Below are 24,597 nucleotides of genomic sequence, written 5' to 3' on the forward strand. Positions count from 1 at the left end.
TTCTTGTCTTGTTTCTCTCTTATTTTATAACTCTACTATTCTGTTTCTGTTTATTATGGAAAATGGTTTTAGGCGTTCCATTGGCCTTTTTTTATTTGCTACAGTTTTTATTCTGTCCTAAATCAGATCCTATATTTTCCAGAATTTTTGTTTATGACAATCCTGAATGTATATTGGTTTTCTGTTATGTATGGCTTTTTAGTTGTCTTTAAACAATAAAGTTTAAGAGGCAAATTGACACTCCATGCCAATTTATCCTAAATGCTACAAGACAAAAAATAATATATATTTACCTTCCCTGAGAGTTTTTCGCCCTCTTCTTTTTTCCCATTTATCCAGGCTACTCTTTGGAGGTTTTTCAGAGCTTGAAGTGAGCGACCTTTCATAATAAGCCAACGAGCCGATTCGAGCACAAACCTGGAGCCATAAAGACAGCATAGTATATCTTTGGGGTTTATTGACAAAAACTAGATCCAAAAAAATCTAAATAAAAACAAATTTAACAAACTGGACCAATTGAAATAATTACCTGTAGTAACTCAACTCTATTCCTTGTTGTTTATATATGGAACCCTATTGGTTGCTGCTAGAAAATGATCCAGTTTAGTTATTCTTATATAATCCTGTATTTCGAGAGGGATTCCTTGAGTAATAGGCAATTTGTGTCTTTCAGATCAGTTACCACTGACAGCAATGATCTTTTGGCTATCTGTAAGGGTGACATTCTTCCTTTTTGCCAGCAATGTAAGTGTCTTCTCCCATTAACCAGTCTGTGAGTTGTGGATATGGGAATTATAGCAGAGAGTGATTTCAAACATTCCCCCATGTTAAAAAGGTTGAGAAAGGCTAGAGTATACTGTTAAAGCTTCTTTGCTTTCCAAGTGCCTGCTACGGGATTGTATCTACTTAAGAAATTCAAAGTAGAAGACGTTTTATTTTATTACCAGTGACTCGGAAAGTGACATATATATAGGTCAGTTCCTACCATGAAGTCAGGAAGAAGACATAATACGGTGCAGAAACTGTGAACTGTAGCCAGCGCCACTCTCGAATCCCATAAGCAAATCCTGCTAGCACCAGCTGTCCACAGGTAAAACTGTAGGCAAATAGTGTACCAATCACTGTGCGCCCTTTTGGTGGGGTCCATTCTAGGCCTACAAAATTGGAAAACCAAGCAAATATGACATTATTATCAACAGATAAGAGAGAAGTAGTTGAGAAGATCTACAAAAAGGAGAGATTTCATGAAATGAATGACCAATGAAAAATCAGGCAGGAGGAGGAGTAGTTCTGAAAGCTCTGAAAATTCTTTGGGTCTCCTGCTAGGAAGATTTACTGGTTGAGAGGACTTCTGAGAAACACAGAGATCAAGTGATGATATATGGGGTTCTAAATTATGATATGAAAGAAAGCAGTAAGGTTATATTTAAAAAACTTTATCCAGTAACTACAGATTGGTAGGTTTATATTATATTGTAGGGAAAATATCTAAAAACTTTAACAGAAGGATATCCTAAGTAGGGATGAGTGAGCAAGATCTGTCATTTTGATCTCGCTGCGAATCGGGCCTTTCTCGCTTACCGAACATGTAAGCGAGAATGGCCTTGTGATTGGCCATGAGGTTGTGTTCTTGCCGAACGAACAACGAAAAGCAGGGGGCGCTAACACCGAGAAGTCTTGGTGGGAATCACAGCTGGGAGCGTATCATATACGTTCAGATACACTCCCAGGATGCACAGCAAGGCCCAGCAGCCAATCAGGAGAGATCCAAGCACAGGCATATATATATACAGGGAAGGAGGGAGGGGTTAGTCACTGCATCTTGTGTTCTGTGTGTAGAATAGACACAGGGAGAGACGTGTATTGTGACAGGGACAGTGTAGGAACCTTCTTAGTTCATTGTTAGCTGCATAGTTCTGTGTTTTATAGGGCATATAACCTGTACTACTGTTTAGTATAGGATATTGTATATGTAGAATAGGTTAGGCAGACATCTTTACTTTTTCATGAGCTACTAGCTAGTCAGTTTGTGAAACTGTCAGCAGTCAGCACATTTAGTGTAAGTTATATTGTGTGCATTACATTTTTAGGTACTGTTCACTGACTGCACATGCACTGAAGGTACAATTGTGGTTGCTGCTACTTGTAGTGCCACGACATAGCTAGTCAGTTTTGTTAAATTGTCAGCAGTCAGCATATTTAGTAAAATCTATATTGTGTATTAGTGACGACACTATTAGTCATCTTTTTTCACACTGTAAATTTACTAAAGCTAAATAAAATCAATTGCAGTTCCTATTTACCAAAGAAGACCGTTTGGTACAGTTAAATTTCTGTCCTACTGTAAAATAAATACAAATATTTCAGTGTTTGATACTTGTTCCTATTTACCAAAGAAGACTGTTTGGTACAGTTTAATTTCTGTCCTACTTTAAAATAAATACAGATATTTCAGAATGTGATACCTGTTCCTATTTACCAAAGAAACCGTTTGATACAGGTGCATTTTTCCCTGAATAAGAAAAAAATGAGAGGTAGACCCAGGGGAAGGCATGGCGTTGGGCAACTCCCGGAGAGTTTGCCACTGTAGGACAGCAGCAGCAGCAAACTGTTGGAGGCAGCAGCACAAGTTGTCAAACAGCACAAGTTGTCAAATCATTCAGCCATGTCATCTGGAGAGGATTGTGGACTGGGTCTCAGGGGCCTCAAGTGCAGCAGGCTCTTCTTCTGCAGCAGCAGCAAGAACCAGCACAGCCGTGACCAGAGCAAACACAGGAGTTAGCGTGGCTAATGTGCCTGTACCTCCCGATGACTCTCCAATGCTGTTTGACGAACAGCCTGAGGATCTGTCAGTGCGAAGTTCAGAGCAGGAGGCAGACTTTGAGACCCTTGGGGAGTGTGGTCAGGACTTGCTGGGCGAGGGTTCTGGATCAGTGGCTGCATTTGCAGAGGCTGGCTTAGATGAAAATGAGGATGATGATGACTATGATGTCACCTGGGAACCACCGGTGCGTGTAAGGGCTAGCAGCAGTCCTGAAATAGTTGTAGAGGAAAGGCAGCAGCAACAGACTGGGGATGGAAGGGGCTGCCAACCTGCCTCATGTGAGTCCTAAAGAAGAGACAAAAGAGTGGGCAAAAGCAAGGGAACAGTTAGAGACGATGTGACTGTGGGGGAGGTGGAGCTGGAGCAGACGCAGGGCACCCAGCAGAAGCATACGCATGCAAAGAAAAAGAGCAACAGAGTGGTTGCACGCACCTCTCCAGTGTGGTCGTTTTTCACGCTGAAAGGCGATGACAAGTGCGTAGCAATCTGCATCCTGTGCCACAGGCAGATCCGCAGAGGACAGGTCGGATCACATTTGGGTACAACATCCCTGCTTTCCAACATGCACAAGAACCACAAACCAAAGTAGGAGCAGTACTTGCTTTCTCGTGAAAGAGGCGCAACCACATCATTGTCTCTTCTTCCACCTCCATTGACTTCTTCTCCACCTCCAACTGTCATTGCTACTACGTCTCAGGAGGTTGGTGCCAGACTTCTACCGATGTGGAAGTATCAGCTTCTGCCCGCAGGTTTCGTGGCATCAGACAATGTTTATCCCCGCAAGATGGGTACTTCAATGACCCCTTCAGCTCCCAGTCCCTTCAGCCCACTCTACCAGAGTTCTGCGCAAGGCATCAGGCTATGGGCCTAATCAACAAAAGAGTCATTGAACTCAATTCACGTCTAGCCAAACTTTTGGCCTTCCAGCTACTGCCGTACAGCCTAGTGGACTCGGCTCCCTTCCTTACCTGATGGCCTGTGCAGAACGGCGGTGGAAAAAACCAAGCAGGCATTACTTCTCCCACACAGCTGTACCCAGTATACATGGACATGTAATGAATAACATTTCCTGGGCATTGGCATTCTCGGCGTCTAGCCAAATCCACATCACCATGGACAGCTGAACAACCAGGCACAGAGTGGGGCGCTACCTCTTCTTCACCGCTCACTGGGTGGCCTTGCATAGCTTAGTGGGTGGTAGTCTGCAAGAGTCATTACAGCACCTGGTACCCCCGCCGAGGGGTGTGGTGGGAAAGCATAGGCCACCCCAGTCCTCTTCCTCCTCCTCCTTCTGCATTTCTGCCACCGTCAACCCCTCTCTTTCGACACTCCTCCTGAAAGGCCAGCAGCGGAGGACACTGGTTAAGTGAGCACACCACTCTGGCTCCTCTAAGCACTGGCGTCGCCAGGCAGTGCTGAAACTGGTGTCCTTGGGGGAGAAAAGTCACACTGCCAGAGAACTCTTGTCTGCTTTGCACAGATAGGTTGAGGCTTGGCTGACGCCCTCCCGGCTCACAACAGGCAAAGTAGTGTGCGAAAACGGGGCCAACCTTGTGGCCGCGCTGCGCATAGGCTGCATATGTGCCCTGCTTTGTGCACGTACTGAACCTGGTGGTGCAGAAGTTCCTCCGCACGTACCCAGGACTGGAGGACTTACTGAGACAGGCTCGCTTCGTCTGCAGCCATGTCTGCTGATCCCCTACTGCCGCCACGGCACTTAGCAAGATCCAGCGCCAACAGAGGCTGCCACCCAAAGACTGATTTGTGACACTGTGACTAGATGGAACTCAACCATGCAAATGCTCCAGCGTCTGTGTGAGCAAGCTAGCCATCCACCATTACTTGGTCAGCATGGTGCATGGAGGCAGGGGGGCCCTTGGTACAGCCACACAACTTAGCTATTTTACCAGTGACCAGTGGCTGCAGATGGAGATGCTCTGCAAGGTACTGGCCCCCTTTGAGCAGGCCACAAAGGTCGGGAGTCGTGCTGTCACGACCCAGGCATTGTGGGGGAGATAGAACAACAACAACTGCTGCAGCTTGAAAAGGAGGGGGTGGGTGATGAGGAGGAAGATGTTTTGGCGCCTACTAAGAAAATCAGGGAGAGGATAAGCCCAGGGAACCACTCTTTCATATGTGTGTCCACATGTTGCGATGCCTACAGAGGGATCCCTGCATTTGCAGCATCAAAAACCAGGATGATTACTGGCTGGCCACCCTTCTGGATCACCGCCACAAAGACAAAATGTCAGTTTCTGCCCAAGCCGGCGCAAGAGAAAGAAAAGGTGACCTGCCTGGGCAGACTACTATGCGACCAGCTGTGTGAGGAGTTCCACTCACCACAGTCCACAAAGGGAGCTCAGGCACACTCTGCCTTTACCGTATCCTCCTGTAGTGGGAGCAGCAGCAGTACTGGCAGCAGGCCGCACACATCCAAAAGTCTAGTCCAAGGCAGGGGGGATTTTCTGGATGCCTGGCGAAACCTGATGCAGCCACCACAAACAAGTGAAGTGCGGGGGCATAACCATCAAGAACGCATGAAGCGCATGGTTTACGTTGGCTCTTTTCTGGCTGGTGGTGGTGGTGTTGATGATAATAGCAGTTATGAGGAGGATGCCTGTCCTGACAGTTGTGACTCCAATAATTTTTGGGTCAACAGGCTCGAAATTTGCCTGCAGTTGGCACAGTATGCCATCAAGCTTCTTTTGGGAACACCGCATCCTTCTGCTGGTTCTGTTGCTGCTGCCGCCTGTCAGTACTCCACTAAAAAATTGTATTACACACTTCTGGGTGGCATTGACGATGCACTACACCCAGCTCTAGATGCCAGTTACCAATGCGGTCCCCGCTCCTTCTCAGGGCCCACCACCTCCTACACCTGCTGCTGCTGCGGCCTGTCAGTACTCCATTCACTAAAATTTATTACACACTTCTGTGTGGCATTGACGAGGTACTACACCCAGCTCTAGATGCCAGTTACCAATGCGGTCGACGATGCTTCTCAGGACCCACCGCCTCCTCCTGCTGCTGCCGTCTGTCCGTATCAAACTCACTAAAATTGTAATATACACTTCTGGGTGGCATTGACGATGCACTACACCCAGCTCTAGATGCCAGTTACGAATGCGGTCCCCGCTCCTTCTCGGTGCCCACCGCCTCCTTCTGCTGCTGCGGCCTGTTAGTACTATATTCACTAAAATTGTATTACATACTTCTGCGCTGCCTTGACGATGCACTACACCAAGCTCTAGATGTCATTTACCAATGCGGTCCTTGCTCCTTCTGAGGGCCCACCGCCTCCTCCACCTGCTATTACTGCAGCCTGTCAGTATTTCATTCACTAATACTGCATTATACACTTCTGGGTGGCATTGATGATGCACTACTCCCAGCTCTAGATGCCAGTTACCAATGTGGTCCCCGCTTCTTTTCAGGGCCCACTGCCTCCTCCTCCTGCTTTAGCTGCCGCCTGTCAGTACTCCATTCACTAATATTGCATTACACCCTTTTGGGTGGCATTGAGGATTCACTACACCCAGCTTTAGATTCCAGTTACCACTGCGGTGCCCGCTCCTTCTCCGTACCCACCGCCTCCTCCTACTGCTGCTGCCTGTCAGTACTCCATTCACTAAAGTTGTATTACACACTTCTGTGTGGCATTGATGATGCACTACACCCAGCTCTCGATGCCAGTTACCAGTTAGGTCCCCACTCCTTTTCAGGGCCCACCGCCTCCACCTGCTGATGCTGCTGCCGCCTGTCAGTACTCCATTCACTAAAATTGTATTACACACTTCTATGTGGCCTTGACGATGTGCTACACCCAGCTCTAGATGCCAGTTAGAAATGCGGTCCCCGCTCCTTCTCGGTGCCCACCGCCTACTCCTGCTTCTGCTGCCACCTGTCAGTACTCCATTCACAAAAATTGTATTACACACTTCTGTGTGGCATTGACGATGCACTACACATAGCTCTAGATGCCAGTTACCAATGCGATCCCTGCTCTGTCTCAAGACCCACTGCCTCCTCCTGCTGCTGCCGTCTGTCAATACTACATTCACTAAAATTGTATTACACACATCTGTGTGGCATTGACGATGCACTTCACCCAGCTCTAGATGCCAGTTACCAATGCGGTCCCTGCTCCTTCTCAGGGCCTACGGCCTCCTCCTGCTGATGCTGGTGCCGCCTGTCAGTACTCTATTCACTAAAATTATAACTACCCACTTCTGTGTTGCATTGACGATGCACTACACAAAGCTCTAGATGCCAGTTAACAATGAGGTCCACGCTCCATCTCAGGACCCACCGCCTCCTCCGGCTGTTGTTGCGGCTGCCACCTGTCAGTACTCCATTCACTAAACTTTTTTTACACACTTCTGTGTGGCATTGATGATGCACTACACCCAGCTCTAGATGCCAGTTACCAATGTGGTCCCACTCCTTCTTGGTGCCCACCGCCTACTCCTGCTGCTTGTCAGTACTCCATTCACAAAAATTCTATTACACACTTCTGTGTCGCATTGACGATGCACTACACCCAGCTCTGGATGCCAGTTACCAATGCGGTCCACGTTTCATCTCAGGACCCACTGCCTCCTACTGCTGCTGCCGTCTGTCAGTACTACATTCACTAAAATTGTATGTCACACTTCTGGGTGGCATTTACGATTCACTACACCCAGCTCTGGATGCCAGTTACCAATGCGGTCTACGCTCCGTCTCAGGGCCCACCGCCTCCTGCTGCTGCTGCCGCCTGTCAGTACTCTGTTCACTAAAATTGTAATTACACTCTTCTGGGTGGCATTGACGATGCACTACACCCAGATCTAGATGACAGTTAACAATGCGCTCCACACTCCGTCTCAAGGCCCACCGCCTCCTCCTGCTGCTGTTGCGGCTGTCGCCTGTCAGAACTCTATTCACTAAAATTATATTACACACTTCTGTGTGGCATTGGCGAAGCACTACACCCAGCTCTAGATGCCAGTTACCAATGCGGTACCCGATCCTTCTCAGGGCCCACTGCCTCCTCCTGCTGATGCTGCTGCCGTCTGTCAGTACTCCATTCACTAAAATTGTATTACACACTTTTATGTTGCATTGATGATGCACTACACCCAGCTCTAGATGTCAGTTACCAATGTGGTCCACGCTCTTTCTCAGGACCCTCCGCCTCTTCCTGCTGCTGCTGCCTGTCAGTACATTATTCACTAAAATTGTATTACATACTTCTATGTGGCATTGATGATGCACTACACCCAGCTCTAGATGCCAGTTACCAATGCGGTCCCCGCTCCTTTTCAGGGCCCACCACCTCCTCATCCTGCTGTTGCTGCCGCCTGTCCGTAGGCCATTCACTAAAATTGTATTACACACTTCTGTGTGGCATTGATGATGCACTACACCCAGCTCTGGATGCCAGTTAACAATGCAGGCCACGCTCCGTCCCAGGACCCACAGCCCCCTCCGGCTGCTGCTGCCGCTGCCGCCTGTCAGTGTTCCGATTATTAAAATTGTATTACACACTTCTGTGTTGCATTGACGATGCACTACACCCAGCTCTAGATGCCAGTTATCGCGGCGGTCGCTGCTTCTTCACAGGGGCCACCGCCTCCTTTTGCTGCTTCTGCTGCCACCTGTCAGGACTACATTCACTAAAATTGTATTACACACTTCTGGTCTGCCTGGCGATAGCTGACCAGAGGCCACACTTTGCTACTGCTCTCACTGACCCATACTCTGTCTCAGGTCCTCTATCCTCTTGCCTAATGTCATCGCGCTACTTCTCCACAACTTTACGGGTGGCATTCCTAATACATGTCATCCAGGTAATGATGCCAACTAGCAATGCGGTCTCCTGCTGTTTTGATGGCAGAGACTGGTGCTAGTTGGTTGAGTTCACATGTAGTGCCACCCTTTCTCAATGGCCTTATGTTTATACTGCTTTCTGTATGCTGTCCATCAGGCAAAATTCCTATTTGCCTGCTGTCACTTTACTGCCATTTGCTGGAAAAACACAGGGTCTTTTGGAACTTTTGTATTTTTCCATTGCTGCCACTGTTCTCCTACACAAACCTAGTAAATTTGGTAGTTCTAACATGTATAGGGGCTTTGCTATTAATGTTTAAAGTTGGCCCATTGTTTATTTTGGAATTTGCGAAATCGGTTCGCCGAAATTTTGCAGACCCATCGGAAGTTCTAGGAAATTTTCTTGAGACTGTCAGAGGCCTTTTTGCTCATCCCTAATTCTAAGTGATCGCCAGAATAGGACAAATCTTCTTTTGTGTTGCTAAAGAAACCAAAAAAAAAAGGGTGGCTGTGAATGGTATATAGCCAGTTAAAGTTAACTAGTAGTAATTAGTGACATTCAACTGTCCTTGTTTTTGTGATGTTAAAGACATTTTGCATCTCTTTTGCATCTCTCTCAAGCTGCTTTATCAGTTCTACCTTAGCCAGCCCCCCTCCTCTGCCCCTTAACATTTAAATCCACTCACAAATACAAAGACCTGAATAAATCAGAACCTTTACAGACATATTGGCAATCATTTTTGAGTGTATACCCCGAAACTTGTGTTAGAATATGACTTGTGTGGTTGATATAAATGTTGGGGTATTTCCTACACATGTAGAACTGATGAAGCAGCTCAGAACAATGCAAAACGTCTTGCTAAAAGTCAAAATGAATGTGACTATTACTAGATACACAAAATGGTTGTTTACAATCTTCAGTCTTCAATATAGTGTTCTCTATAAAAATGTTCTGGATATAAACACAGTGCAATTATCACAAATGAAAAAGGGAATGGGAATTCTCAGCTAAAAGAAAAGATTTGCTGAACTGGATTAAATAACAGTTAAAAAGAGGTGAATATGGACGAATGACAATAAATCTACACCAAGAGATATTAAAGTGTAAAATATTGTGCTAAAGCCTTGTTCTAGCCTTCTCAATAATTTGCTTAAATTGCTGAATGTGTTTCTAAATGCCCAAAATATAAATGGTTATTCATATTCATTTATTAGAAATCTCACTATAGAATGTTGAACCAACTAGTATTTCAATACCTGTAGAGATAAGGAAGGTTTTTTCCTTTTATATTGAAGCCTACTAAACTAAAGATTCAGATTTTCTGTGTACATTTAAAGTTAAAATTACATTAAAAGGTGTCTGATAATATAACTGACATTTAGCTGATCTATTGCATGTACTGTACATATAATGAAACAATTAAATGATTATACATTATTCTATAAGGGTAACTTTCTGTTAGAAAATGTTATCCCTATGCTCATTTCACTGAACAGAAAATTCATTGTACAAAAATATGTACAATGAAATAATAATAATGCAATAATAAACCATTGGGATGTATAAAGTAACCATGTTGATGTTTTTCCCTATCTTTCCATAGATTATGGCTAAATACTTACAAAGTGAGATGGTGTTCAAAGAAATTCCAGAGAAAGCAATTCCACAAAGACATCGGAAAGTGCAATAAGTGACAAAGTTGGGGAGAAAAGCCACACACGTGCCAGATACTGCCAACATGAGATATGAGCTGGACAGAATAGTTTTCCTGCCAAACCTATGACAGACATTGACACATGAAAATTATAATTTTTCAGATTTATCGGCATCAGTAAGTGTTGCATCTCTCCTTGGCTATCATATTTGAAATAAATGTGATTTTCAAGTTTAGTGTAATACCTATACATTGACATAGGCTGCTGTATAGAAGCAGTATAGTAAACAGCATAGGTTGTAAATTTAACAAATATGATTATTTATTATGGCTGGTTTCATACTGAATTTTGGCAACATGCTGCACTGTGCACTGTGGTGCCATTCACATTGCAGCTTTTTCTGCACCGCATCACAACAAACAGTAACACACTGGCCTGTGTGCTGCATTGCAAAAAATGCTAATAGTGTACATTACTAGCCCATTTAAAAAAAAAAACTATGGTAGTTTCACTTTAAATGAAATATATGATGTTTTTTTATACATTTCCTCAATGTACTATCAAGACTCAAATGAAATAATTGGGGTGTTTTTATTTTGTTTTAGTCTGCTGAATATGAAATATTGCATACAAATTTTTGCTGCAATTAGCAAATCAGTAATGAAATTTTACTGCTTCTAATGAATCATTTTACCCCTTTGCTGTAAGTAGCACATCCTTTCTTAAGCCTATTTGGTTCTTTATACAGTTAGAAGGCTAGAAAGTTCTTTATACAGTTAGAAGGCTAAAAAGTTTGTTTTTAAGAAAGCTCATAAACTAATAATGCTAATAATATAAACTAATAATACAACACTAAACACAAAGTTCACTAAATAATATATCAAAAGCAAATATATAATGATAAATACTTATGTGCTATGCAATATGCACCAACAATGAAATAGCTCAAAACAGTATAGTATATTAACATTTTTTCACCCCCAAAGAGTTTTAATTCTGAACAGACCATGAGGATAACCTCTTTTGAAATCCACTTTATGTATTTACCACCGTTTGTGCTTCACCCCTCTATAAAACACTCATGGAATATTAAGGTCAAAATACTGATTATTCCCTCATGTCCACAGATAATGGCTTGAAACAACTATTCTAGAAATAGCCCCTTCATAAAAAAGAAACCATCAGTATATGTAAAAAAATAATATATACACCAAATAGTGTAGAAGTTTTATTATATAAATAGCAGAAGTGTGTCTCTTCCAGCTGCAGATGTGCTGTCTAAGCAGGAACAGAGAGCATACAGTGCTGAGAAATCAGGAAGGTGTATAAATGTGCAATGATAACACCAAGAATGGGAGTATTTATGTTGAAATAGCAGAGGGTGTTTCACATTTGGTGATAGTTGTGGGGGTGAGGCGCAGTGGTACAGATCTTGAATTTTATTTTGCTACAGGAATGAAAAATCTGGAATCTATATTTCTATATAACAACAAATGAGAAATTGATGTTTTATGGGATGTTTTCATGTTATCTGTGCATAGATATGAGTTATTTACTGTTGTCATTACCTGTCAGATAAACTTCCAAGTATGAAGGCTCCAACCAACACTCCCGCCATATATATTGATTGAGCTACTTGTCTCATTTTACGCAGGTCGCAGACCAAATCCCACTGAAAGAAAGAGCTCAAATTTCAGTTTTGCAAAAATTATTTACTGGTAAATATGTGGCATTTCCCACCAAAGAATGCAAAACAGATATAAGTCTCTTACCTGTTGTAAAATGTAAAGTAAATCCCAGGTTAACCTACAGTGGGAAATGTGAAAAAACTGTTTCGGGTTGTATTGCTGTGTTACCTTTGGGGAGCTATTTGGATTCAAGCACACATATTTATCAAAATCTTTAGTAAAGCACATAAAATATTATTTTACAAACAATTATAGCTAAAACCTCTTAGATTGTAAGCTCCTCTGAGAAGGGTCCTCTCCTCCTCACTGTCTGTATCTGTCTGTCATTTACAACCCTTATTTATTGTACAGCGCTGCATAATATGTTGGTGCTATACGAATACTGTTTAATAATAATAATAATACCAATAATACAAACTGCTAAACAGATTGGGCAAGTGTGCTAGTGTGCAAGTGATTATTCTTTCATGGTTGCACAATTCAACAAATATGTGTGACTTAAAGAGGAACTAAACTAAAAACTGCCAAAAAAAAAAAACACTTACCTTTTATCCCGCAGGGCAGTCCGATCCATCTAGGGGTGTCCTGCATCTGGTCCCGCGTCGTCCCCTCCATCTTCGTCCCTTCTTCATCCTATGTCACCCGACCCAGGCGCAAGATCGGGTGAGGTAGGATGAAAAAAAATTTACTGATTGCGCATGCAAGATTTGCAAAATTTTTTTCCCCCACAAGAAAGGCTCCTTTTGCACATGCCGGAGATGCTCAAGCATGCGCAGAAGGAGCACCCAAGAGCCTCTCAGGATGCCTGACATAGGTTTTCTGGGAGGCTTTGCGCTCCCAGTCATTCTCGTTCGTCCAGGCGATCGAGAATTAGGGGGCGGTGCAGCAACCTTTTTTAAAGAAAAAGAAAATCATAATTTTTACCTTACATAAAAGGGTTGTTTACCCTTTTATGTAAAAGTGAAAATTCTGAGTTTAGGTACACTTCAATATTACTTTATGCTACTTGTACAACACTGCATGCAAAAACATCCCCCAGCTCACATTCCCAGCACACATCCATCCATGTTGACCTCTATCAGCTGAGATTCTGAGCTGCATATTGTGTTTAATTCAATGTCAAGTTTATTTCAATAATTGTAATTACACACACAATGCAGTGCATGCACATATGTATCTGAAAGGATTGCTCAAGGACTTCTAAAGTAATTTGTGATTGATTTTCAGGTTGTACTTGGAGTTTTGCATCCTTGTGTTAGTTTTCATTTGAGTGATTAGTAATGGAATCATGCTACTAAAATTTCTAGAAGTGGGTTGGTGTGCACTATGACAATACAAAAGAAGGCCTATTACCTCATTCATGCATCCAGAGCATGTTGACTGGCGCAGCTCAGTGCATGTGGTGTGAACAGCCAAGGACAAACTCAACTGACAGCACAACTAGGGCCACTTTAAGGGCAGATTTGGGCCCAGCTGCTTTTTTCTTTCATTGTCAATACAATGAAACGTTTGATAAAAGTCATGGGCTTGAATAGGAACATTTTTCTGGATGCCCGACAAGCATTTTTTAAGCAGTTAAAAAATATTTTTCATTCAAAATAAGTTACCAGAAAACAGAAGTTTTAAATGTATCCCTCCCAGAAGATATGTGTAAAGCTTTGAAGAGCACCTTCTTTTTCCGATGGTTATCCAAAAAAATTAAAAATCTGTGTGTTTATATTTGCAGTGATCTTAATAAATTATATTCTTTAAATTTTATTCCATTATTGGGGGACTTTAAACGAGAACTGTCCCAATGGAATATTAAATTGCTCTCCTGGTTTGATCACTGTAATGCTATTAAGATGGTGTTATTACCAAAGCTCCTATATTTGACGCAATCACTCCTGATTAAAATCCCAGCACTGTATTTTCGAAATCTGAGAGCAACACTCACCCAGTTCATCTGGGCGCCAAAAAGGCCCAGGTTGAGCTTCAAAAAACTCAGTTTAAGGAAAAAACGCAGTGGCAGTGCTTTCAAAATATCTCTCAAACTCGTTCCATCTTATGGGGCTATCACCCCTGAGTCCTGTAATTGGGCTTGTTAATTTCCTACCAGGTTCAAAAGATCTGAAATTTCAGGTTGTGGCAGAACTGGGAGCTAACCAAGTAAGCTTCTTGAGTTCAGATCAAGTTTTCGTTGAATTGGGTTTCTGGCATATAAATCAGCTTAACCATTTTCTGCATTCTCCCCCGAGATTGGACAATTTTAGGAAGACACTCACAGGTTTTCAGTCCCTGTGTATGACACAGAGCCCAGTTCGGCATCTGACTTCACAACTGTATTCATCCTTAATTGTCCTAGATGCAGAATATGTCCCCCCTTTTGTGCATGGACTTCTCCCAAAATTTTACAGCTTAATAGATACCTTTTGAAGCAGGGTTTTTACTTTTACATCATACCTCTATTCCAAGAAAGGTTTATCACAGATCTCTTTTAATAAGGTTAGTGGATGCTGGGAGAACCTGTATTCCGGCAATGTGGCGTCAACCAGGGATTGCCAGGTATTGCCCAATGGTTTAACCGTATTAATGAGCTTTATCTGATGGAGGACCTAACAGTATCTCTTAGAGACGCTGAGGAAATTACAAACCAGAGATGGTTCTATTGGATCTATTGGATGTGACTACTATTAGACCACTGATTGTATCTCTAGACCCCTACATACCCTAGTCAGTCAAGGTTATTTCTTACATTGTGCAATATTTGTTCAACTAACTCATCTGTCCCCGATCATGTCTTCATTTTCCTACTTCCCCCCCCCCCCTTTCCTTCATCCCCTCCAGAACCCAAAATTGCACTAGTTTATACCCCCAATTAGTTAGAGAAAATGGTTGAGATCCACAGGGATTCTTACTATATGGTTCGCATTGTTACGTTGTACTTCATTATTATGTTACCTCACAGAAATTAAGAATGTTTCATGGTGAATTTTGAAAGTGATGTTTTCTTTGCACTGTTATCTTTTCCTCTCTTTTCTCTGTTTACAGCTTTGTACATATGTGGTTTGTTCCATCCAAAAGAATAGCCCCAATGGATAATCAAAGAGGAGTGGACTCCTATTTGCCCAGCCTGTGATTACGTTGTTATGCAAGCGGGTGTGGACCCACTGTGCCACTGACCGGGTATACTCCAGAGGGGCGTGACTAAGCCGCTACCAGGTCTTCGCTAGAGCCTCTGATGGTGAGGATAGGCTTGGGCTGCGGGGTAGCTGCCAGGTGCCACTACAGAGCAATCCCCAGGCCAGTGGCAGCTGACCACAGGAGTCAGGAAACCCGGTGCAAGCACCGAGGGGCTTGCGTGGCCAAGAAGTCCAGAAACAAGGATCCAAGATCAGGTCAGGCGGCAATCAGGCAAAGTCCAAAAACGTAATCCGAGGTCAGGGTCAGGCAGCAAACAGGCAAAGTCCAAAAACGTAATCCGAGGTCAGGGTCAGGCAGCAAACAGGCAGAGTCCAAAAACGTAAGCAAAGTCCGGTACACAGCAAAGCAAAACAGAGAAAACACCTTAGCACTGAGAGTTACACAGGGCAAACCAGAGATTGCTCAGGCAACTTCCTGTAGTAGGAGGTGCCTTTAAATACCTGCAGGAAACCAGCCATAGGCTGTAGAAAACAGAGGGCGTGTGTATGTTACCTCATAGATTAGGAGAGACACACCCACGCCAGCTCAAACACCAGAGCAAGTCTCAGCATGAAGGAAACACAGGCATGGAACATAGGTAGGGGGTTACGTGAAAGATAGGACCCGGCGTCCGTGCCTGCGATTACGAGCAGCGGCATCGGCACGACCTGCAGTGCTAACATACGTATAGTGTATCTGTGGGACACAGAGAAAAAGGAAGGGAGGGAAAGCCAGGCTCTCCCCTTTTGGGCGATAGGGAAAGCCAGGGGCCCCTTTTGGATGGCTGCCCGAGGCTCACCCACATACCACATTGAAAATACTCCATACGAGAAGACAACACTTTATCTTCTCTTGCTGGATCACTGTCATTTACTTCTACTAAGTACGTGCAAACTGATATTGGTCTTGCTATCAAATCACTTACAAGTAGCAATTCAGTATCACAAGGCTCTTAATGTGGTAAAAAGCCCCAGCAATAATACTAAGTCTCCCCTTACTCCTGAAGTGAAAACGCTTCAGGTGGGACACCTTACCGCCATCGCTAACCCAGTATGATACTAAACCATATTGCTTATTTTTGCGAAACTAGTGGTTATATGTTAGCCTAGGATTCATTTATAGAGACACAGCTCTTAATCTTTTAAATTATGTTGTTAGAACAATAAAGTTATGTGTTTTTAAATTTAACTCTGGTTGCCCTTCAAAAGCCTGGCTTTCCCTCCCTCCCTTTTTCTCTTCCTTCCACAGATACACCATACGTAGTAAGTGATTGATATACCGTATATTTATGTTCTGTTTATATGTTTTGTAATCCCTTTTGTTGAATCATCCTATATTTTTGAAGCATTTGGCAGGACAAATGATGTGTTTCTGCTTCCTATACCCTCGTTTCCTGTGCAAGACAAAAGCATTCTTGAAAACCACTTCTTTACCAGTTTTAAAGCATTTCATAAAGTACAGAAAACCCCTTATTACCACTCCTAGTTGCCTGGAAGTGGTAACGACAGCATATCTGAAAAGAGCTTTAGTATATCAGCCTCATTACGTTCTGTGCATTACCTCTGTGACAATGGTGGAGACAAAGATGCTCTTGTCATAGACCCAGCCATCCCTACAGGATTCAGTGTTGTTTGTTGATGTGATGTTGGTCCAAAAGCCAAGAAGCTCAGCATTGGTAAATCTCATGCAACTCTTACTCTTCAGATTGTCATCCACTGGTAAAAATGCTTTAATATTGCTATGATTAAAAGAAACTGAAACACTGTCCAAAAGTGGGATACGACATCGGTGTGCGGGAACAGCAGCTGTAAAATTCTGAAGGAAGTTATGGGAAGCCATAAAAATCATTGGAAGCAGTAGCAGAGCAGTATTGAGTACCTGGAAACGGCCCAAGCCCCCAATGGTGTGTAGGAGGTCATTGAAACCCATCACAAAATGTCTAAATGATGAGTTTACACCAGACAAGAATGGAACAGTCAAAAAACGATGATCCTGGTTGTTAATCGCTGCAATTTTCTTCTTAGGCTACTGCAATATTTCAGTTGGTATATCTGTCCATGTGTGGAATCTTCATTATTTGTTTTGGCAACTTGTTAAAAACGAGCTTCTGTCCAATGACAGACCATATTATATAAGCATCACATAGATTATCTACTATTGTGCATTAGGTTCATCCACCCACATACAAATACACTAGTTTAAATCTGGTTAAATCATAACTATATATTACAGGCTGATTGCAAAAATAGGGAAAAGGCCAGAATGTTTTAACTAGTGTGTTTTTATGCATTGGTAACTCTACAGGCTCTATTTATTAAACAGGGAATTAGACATTCCCTCAAACATTCCCTGGTCGGAATCAATTACTGCTATTAAAACACATGGGCTTGGAAGATTTTAATGAGGGAAGGTTAAAGGAAATGTCTGATTTCCTGTTTCTTTTTTACTAAATACATTTTATTGATTTTTTTGTAATTAAGGTCAAACAAAACCTAGGGGAAAGTGAGAAACAATAAAAACAATCTAGATTAATGATCAAGGATCTGACTGAACAGTGGCTTATCATTCACAATTGAATAAATAAACTAGTCATAAACACCTTTTCTACATGGGAAATCAAATGGTTGGCACCACATCCCTTAATTCATAATTGCAAATACAGAAAATGATTAGGTACCTTTATACATAAGCACATAAACTTCTATAAATATACATGCAACTATTTAAAAAAAAAGTTTACAAAATGTATTTATTTTATTTAAAGAGCATAAATACATTTTGTAAACTTTTTAAAAAAATAGTTACATGTATATTTATAGAGGTTTTTGTGCATATGTTTAAAGGTAGCTAAAAAGTCCCAGAATTTTTTTTTTCTAAAGTCATAAACACTAATAACATTAAATATTAAAAAAAAAATAATAAAAAGAATTTGGGGTAGGGGGAGCAGTAAACAGTGGGTAATCTAATTCTCAGTCCTTGGGTGTATCTGTATATGATATAGTCTAAAAATAAAGGTTCATACAAAACAATACATTTAAAGTTTTACCAATTGTCCAAAATTGCTATAAAGAAGAGAGAATGGGGACACATTTAAGATTGGATTTTGCCTCCCATTGCCTCAACCGCATATCTGGTTGTATATCAAAAAGGAGTAAGCAAAATTCTCCTTTCCCTAATACCAAAAGAATTAAGGATGAAAACAAACCATCTATTTAAGAAATGATCTGCTTGTGGGTCCAGGTTTGGAGAAGAGGGTGCATCAAGTTTTTCCAGGTACATTAGGCAAGTCAGATTGTTGGAGGTTTGGCCATGTTCTCATGATGGCTCACCTGGCTGCAAGTAAGCACAGCTGAATCTATTGTAGGTATGAAAAAGGGCTAGGGGCATAGGAGACTCCAGGTAGCTGAACAAAAAGGGAAAGGATTCTATTGGAAGAGGAATTGATGTCACCTGCACAATGTAGTCAATCACATGTAACCAAAAAGGTTGAATTTGAGGGCAGCACCACTAGCCAAAAATCGGAGATGCTTTGGGCTCCCCACATTTTGGGCAACAAAGCCCATTGGTAGAAGTGTCAGTTAGTATATGCTCAATGTTGATGTGGACTTAATGGTTTTATATAAGAAGAAATTATAAACTATGCTATATACAAGGCTTTTGCCTCACACCTTGAGGAAGTTATTGAGGATATAATCAGTAAAACTAGCATTCCTCGAAGTGTGTCCCCTGACTGCAGCCAGCAGGGACACAATCCCTAGCAAATCAAACAGTCTATACACCTCAATCACGGTCTAAGGTGTCTGGAGTAGCCCAAGGTCCAATTGAGGACTGCATGTCATATTTTAACAACTTCAAACTGGTTTTTGAATCTGCTGGAAGGAACATATCTAGTGATGACCTGAAGCCAGTATTGTTACACAAATTAATTGCAGGATTGAAAGGAAAAATCAGAGAGAAACTAATGATGATGAAAACTGCTGTAGAGATAAATTAAACAGACTGAGAAGCTAAGAAAGCCCAAATGATATAATACAGTAACAGAAAGAAGGTGATAAAAATAAACAGTTCTTAGGTAAAAATGATTTTAAACCAAAGGAAAAATTTGCTTGCTACAAATGTAGGAAAGTGGGTCACTTTGCAAGGAATTTCCCAGGGTCCCAGGACAGCAAAATGAGCAACAATCTGACAGATAGTCCAATGAGGAACTTTTGTTTGCGGGGACCCACAGAAGTTGCATCCAATGCCTTAAAAGTGATTGATATCACTGAACTCATAAACACATGAGAACTCTTAAAAGAGGAGTCAACATTCAGGTTTGAAGACAGGCATTAAAAAGGATGTAATTGATGGGTCGCACAGCTGAACATAGTTGATTTGATGTTTTACTGTTTCAATGGAGATAAAAGATAATTTACAACATCAACTTTGAATAAGATATAAAGAAATTGAGATATCCATCACAGTATGTCCTTCTGAGGAAGCCCTTGTGGGGAAATGCGTCACGGACAGTTTAAAAGGAAAAAGCAATTAAAAGTATAACAAATGTACTCCAGAAAGAAATAATGTTATTCACAAATGTTTTGTATGTTTTTAATCATTTGTATTGGAGAAAATAAAATTGTACAGCAAATTTTAAAGTGAAAACTTTTATAGTAACACTTTGCACATACCTAAAAAGTCCCATCTATAAGGAAATAAAAAAACTCTGTTTGATCAGGATTTATATAGCGCCAACATATTATGCAGCCCTGTACATTAAATAGGAGTTGCAAAGGACAGACAGATACAGACAGTGACACAGGAGGAGAGGACCCTGCCCAGAAGAGTTTGAAATCTAGGACTTATGTGCCAGAAGAGACAATCCTAGAGTATGAAGGAGGGCAAGACCCAGAAGTAGAGGTCTATCTTATTCCAGTAATGCTTGTTAATGAAGATGTCTGTGAGTAATAGTATGGTGACTGATTCACCAAAAATTGTAGACCCACTGTGTGAATGTGACAGATCCACTTTTGATAAGATAGAAACAAGATAAATTGTATCCTGAGGATCCCAATGACGAAAATGCATATTGGTATATTAGTTATGTTACTAGTAATGTAGGGAAACAAAACAACATATAATGTAAAATTCTGACCAACCTGAACCTGTTCTGGGGGCATTGGTAAAGAAGTATTTGGATCTTGCAGATGTTCTTCTAGAAATTTCAATTACTAGGGGTCCTGCCTACACAGAGGATATACAACCACATACTTTTTTACCCTGAAAAAAGTTATTTTGCAACTAAATTGTAGCCGAGCTCATCATGGTGAATGGTTTCAAAGATCCAGCAAAATTATTATGACAAAGTACTCAAAGAAACTTCCTGAATGTAAAAACTGATGCAAAAATCATGCATTCAGAAGGGGAAGTGTCCATACTTAGTTTCACTATACACATTATGAGAGGTGCTTGCAACCCTGACATTGAGGGACATTATTTCTTTGAAGTGACATATAGGTATACAAATCAATCTCTAAATTTTCTTGGTCCAAATCCTTGAAGGTGGGATGTTTTATGTAATGGTATAGACCCCTTAGATATGATTTGGTATTGACACCAGTGGGTATGATTTGAATTTTGATCCTAACTTCGATAGACTTCTATGGCTTTTGTATGGCCTTTGTGTGAGAGTACTGGTGGAGGTTGAAACAGGAACATTGCATACTATGGGTTTAAAAGTGTTAAGAAACAAATTTGGGAGTCTGGCTGAACATTTATGGGATGGAATGAAGTTACAATTAGACATAAATTATCTACAACATGTTCATATTGATGCAATTGGTTCTTTGTCTGATACCGTGAAAATGAAATTTAAAGGGTTAATTGCTGAGCTGGTAAAACAGCAGGAAGAGGTTCAACTTACTTTGTCATGCACCCAAATACAGTTGTCACAATCAACTCAGGTTGATGATCACATCCCTTTAGGCAGGACAATTTCCACTTAATCTAAAGAAACAAGCAAGGAAGGTGGAGTCACGAGGTGGTGCTTGACAGAATTTCATGATTGTTCTAACCTAATTTACATGGTTTCTGGGTAGCACCCATCCCATGGGCAAAACACCGTGGTTATACTGCTATCAATTTGGGTACCATTTTGTCAGATAATGCTGTCCTGCATCCTAGGTTGGATCATGATCTGATGATTTAGTCAGGACATTCTCAAATGGTAGACACTGATGGGTGCAGGAGAAGGGAAGATGTTTTGTGTCAAGGAAATTAAGAAAGAATTATAAAAGAACAATTCTGGAATAAAACAGGATCATGGTAATGGATGCTTGTAATTTAACTACCTAAAGAATATTGGGCAAGGTTATTGGTGCTGGTTTCAAAGGACCAATGCAACATTTTCCTTGTATGTGCTCAATTGTACTCAAAAAGGTACTTTACCTCGTAGAGTTGTATTGTGTCTCCGCTTCTATCCTGGGTGTAGATGTAGCTGACAAACAAGAATGTACTCATATCACCCCAGAAAAAAAGTTAAACATCAAACCTAATACCCTTGTAAGGTTGCAGAAAATTCATCTAGGGTTCGGAGCTAAAAGCTTGGGTATTAAATTGTGGAAATTAAAATGAAATATTGTTTCCACTATGTTTTGAAAAACAAGAAAACATGCGCCTGACTCATGATCAAAGTAAACTGTTGCAGATGTCACATGCTCTTGAGGAGGATGCCAAGGTGACCAATAGACCATTGTTCTATCAGATGCACAAATATTGTAAATCTTTTTATTATCAACAACTCCTGATAGTGACATTTATTTATTGAAACATGATAAAACCCCTGCATAGGCATTATTTATGTAAAAAGGTTACTAGAAAAATGTATACATTTTATTGGTTAGTTTATAAGGTAGAAACTCCCATCCTTGGTTATTTAATGTTTTTTTTTACTTTTTAATGCTAAACGTTTTGTTGTTATAAACACACAACGTATAAAAGTTAGAACAATAGCCAAAAAACCCCACCAAATTTAGCCTATTGTCTCTGCTCTACAAGACTTAAACTGTAGGCGTCCTTCTCCCAAATCACAGGCTTCACACAGCCTTTCTTCTCCAGCCACATCTGGCTTCAGGCTGCAACTTCCCTGTATCAAAGGCAGGTGTCTTTAATTCAATGGCCAGGTGCAGCATTGCAGCCATTACTGATTTCTGGCCTGATAAATATATGGATCGCCTGATCCACTCATTTCTTCCAGGACACTGAGGGCCTTGATCCCGGAACTGCAATTATGCACCAACATAATTACACATGGTTCTATTTAGGCCCGGTAATCCCCCTTCCAGGATAAATGGAGATAAATGATGCCAGATACCTTGCAAATTTTGCATCAGACATTTCATTCTGCTACACCGTATATACAGAATTTTGTAACCAATCAACAACAAATCAAAATATACTAAACTAGATTAGAATATAATAAACTAGATTATACACCTGAACATTAGCAACAGCAGCAAGCAGAAGCTGCAACTGTTTGTGCATACCTCTGCGGACAGAAGAAATCAAGTTTATGTGCCTGATAACAGATGGTAATAGACAACATTTTTTTAAAATCAAAATTAGTTTATTTAATAATACATATGACAAGGTTTTTACTGACTTAGGTTGAATTCCACATTTTCACATACTGAACACATACTTTAGAATACTTATAGATAATACAAATATATGATATACAACATAATGCCTAATTATTTTAGAAATGTTTAAACATAAACCTTTAGTGAATAAATTTAGAGGATTACAATGAGCTCCTTTATTACCATGGGTGCTTTAACATACAGAAATGTTCATCATTAACCTATATAAATTATGTATTACATGTACAGTGTTACCTGGTCTCTTAAACTGCTGTAACTCAAGTTTCAGCAAACTCTGACTATTGTACAATCCTTTATATTATTATAAACATTTAACATTTTTTTACCAAAGAGAAAGGGTAGAGGTATCAGGAAAGGTTATTTTATCGTTAATTAAGACTGATCTCTAATTATTGCCTAGCCTTTATTTGTGTAATTAGAAAAAGAGGAAAGAACAGAATAGGCTTTTGGGCAAAAGAATAAATGTACAAGAATTTATTAAACAAGGGTTGTAGTGGTCCTATTATTAACATAGAACAACTATGCTATATGAAAATTAAGTCATACATAAATTTGTGAACACGTTACAAAACTTCCACTTGTGAGTGGTGATCAGATATTTGTCTCAAAAACCGGACGTGTTTCTCCAAAAAGGCTTCCTCAGGGGATTTTTAAGATCAGAAAAATAGGAAAACTATAACAAATGAAACAAAAATTTTACATATTCAGTATAATGCAAAATAACATGTCAGTTATAGGTTGCAAGATCAAAGTAAAAAACATCAATATTGTGGAAATCTTTCAAAGGTCACAAACAACTTAATAATTTTGATCACTGTGCTTTAAAATCAAAAGAGGTATCAAGGAAATGTCCATGTTTAAATACCTCAAGAAACAAAATTCTCTTATACCAAAGTTAACCCTAAACACAGTACTGATTATACATTACATATGCAGTGTTAACTGGTCTCTTCAGCTCTCATACTGTCTTTCTAATTTACTTTATAGTTCTATAAATGTCTAATATTCTCATACTGCTGGATAGAATGCAAAAAGGTTTAAACTTCTTGCAAGTTTTTGTTGTGTCTGTTTTGGGAAGATTAACTGTTACTTTTTTGCCACCAGGAATAAAGAAAGAATATCTGTAAAAAGGTAGCATAGACAATACCACTAAAACAGCTTTTTAGTACAATGAGAACTTCTACTAGAATCTTGTTGCTATATTTTTTTGGGGATAGTGTAAGAGTGATAGCAAACCACACCACATAATCAAAATGACCAATGCAGCAACCGATCTTGTACATGTGCAGGGGAATAGTAAAAACAACTAAAACAACGTAGAAGATGAAGACAACATAGGATTTATTAACCTCCTTGCCGTTAAGCCCGACCTTCGTTCGGGCAAAAAAAAATTGCAAGGATGGTTAACCCCAAGATTTTTCCCATCCTTACTTACCTGGTCCCCCTGTGCTCATCCAGCGTCGTTTTCGTATTCCAGCGTCGTCCTCCATCCAGCGTCATCCGTCGATCTCCCTCTCCAGCGTCGGGTCCCAGCGGGACCGGTAAGATGCCGGCTGGCATCTTGTGTTCCGCCGCTCGGCATCTTGTCTTCCGCCGCCCGGCCGGCGGAACACAAGATGCCGGCCGGCTTCTTACCTGGTCCCGCTGATCGTCCCACGTCCTTCTCGTTTCAGCGCCGGGTGCCTTCTGAAACGAGAAGCCGTCCGGCGGAGAAAAAAAAAACCGGACGGCTCCTCCCTGCGTGCGTGATGACGTCGGCGCGTGTGTGGGAAATTCAAATTGAAACTCGTTCATTTATTTTGTATTGGATTCAATA

General features: G+C 41.1%; 1 protein-coding gene across 1 annotated transcript in view; it reads right to left on the reverse strand.

Moving 5' to 3' along the window:
• LOC140337646 (solute carrier family 22 member 20-like) overlaps positions 1-17,070 on the reverse strand; it is a 36,424-nt gene extending 19,354 nt beyond the window's left edge. The window contains exons 1-5 of the mRNA XM_072421404.1: positions 16,702-17,070; positions 11,860-11,963; positions 10,259-10,413; positions 986-1,154; positions 294-417 (exon numbers count right to left, since the gene is read on the reverse strand). Coding sequence (XP_072277505.1) covers positions 294-417; positions 986-1,154; positions 10,259-10,413; positions 11,860-11,963; positions 16,702-17,070 — 921 coding nt within the window. The remainder of the gene's footprint in view (positions 1-293; positions 418-985; positions 1,155-10,258; positions 10,414-11,859; positions 11,964-16,701) is intronic.
• Between the last annotated feature and the right edge of the window lie 7,527 nt (positions 17,071-24,597).

This window comes from Pyxicephalus adspersus, chromosome 9, assembly GCF_032062135.1.
Source record: "Pyxicephalus adspersus chromosome 9, UCB_Pads_2.0, whole genome shotgun sequence".
In the NCBI taxonomy this organism is placed as follows: Eukaryota; Metazoa; Chordata; class Amphibia; order Anura; family Pyxicephalidae; genus Pyxicephalus; species Pyxicephalus adspersus.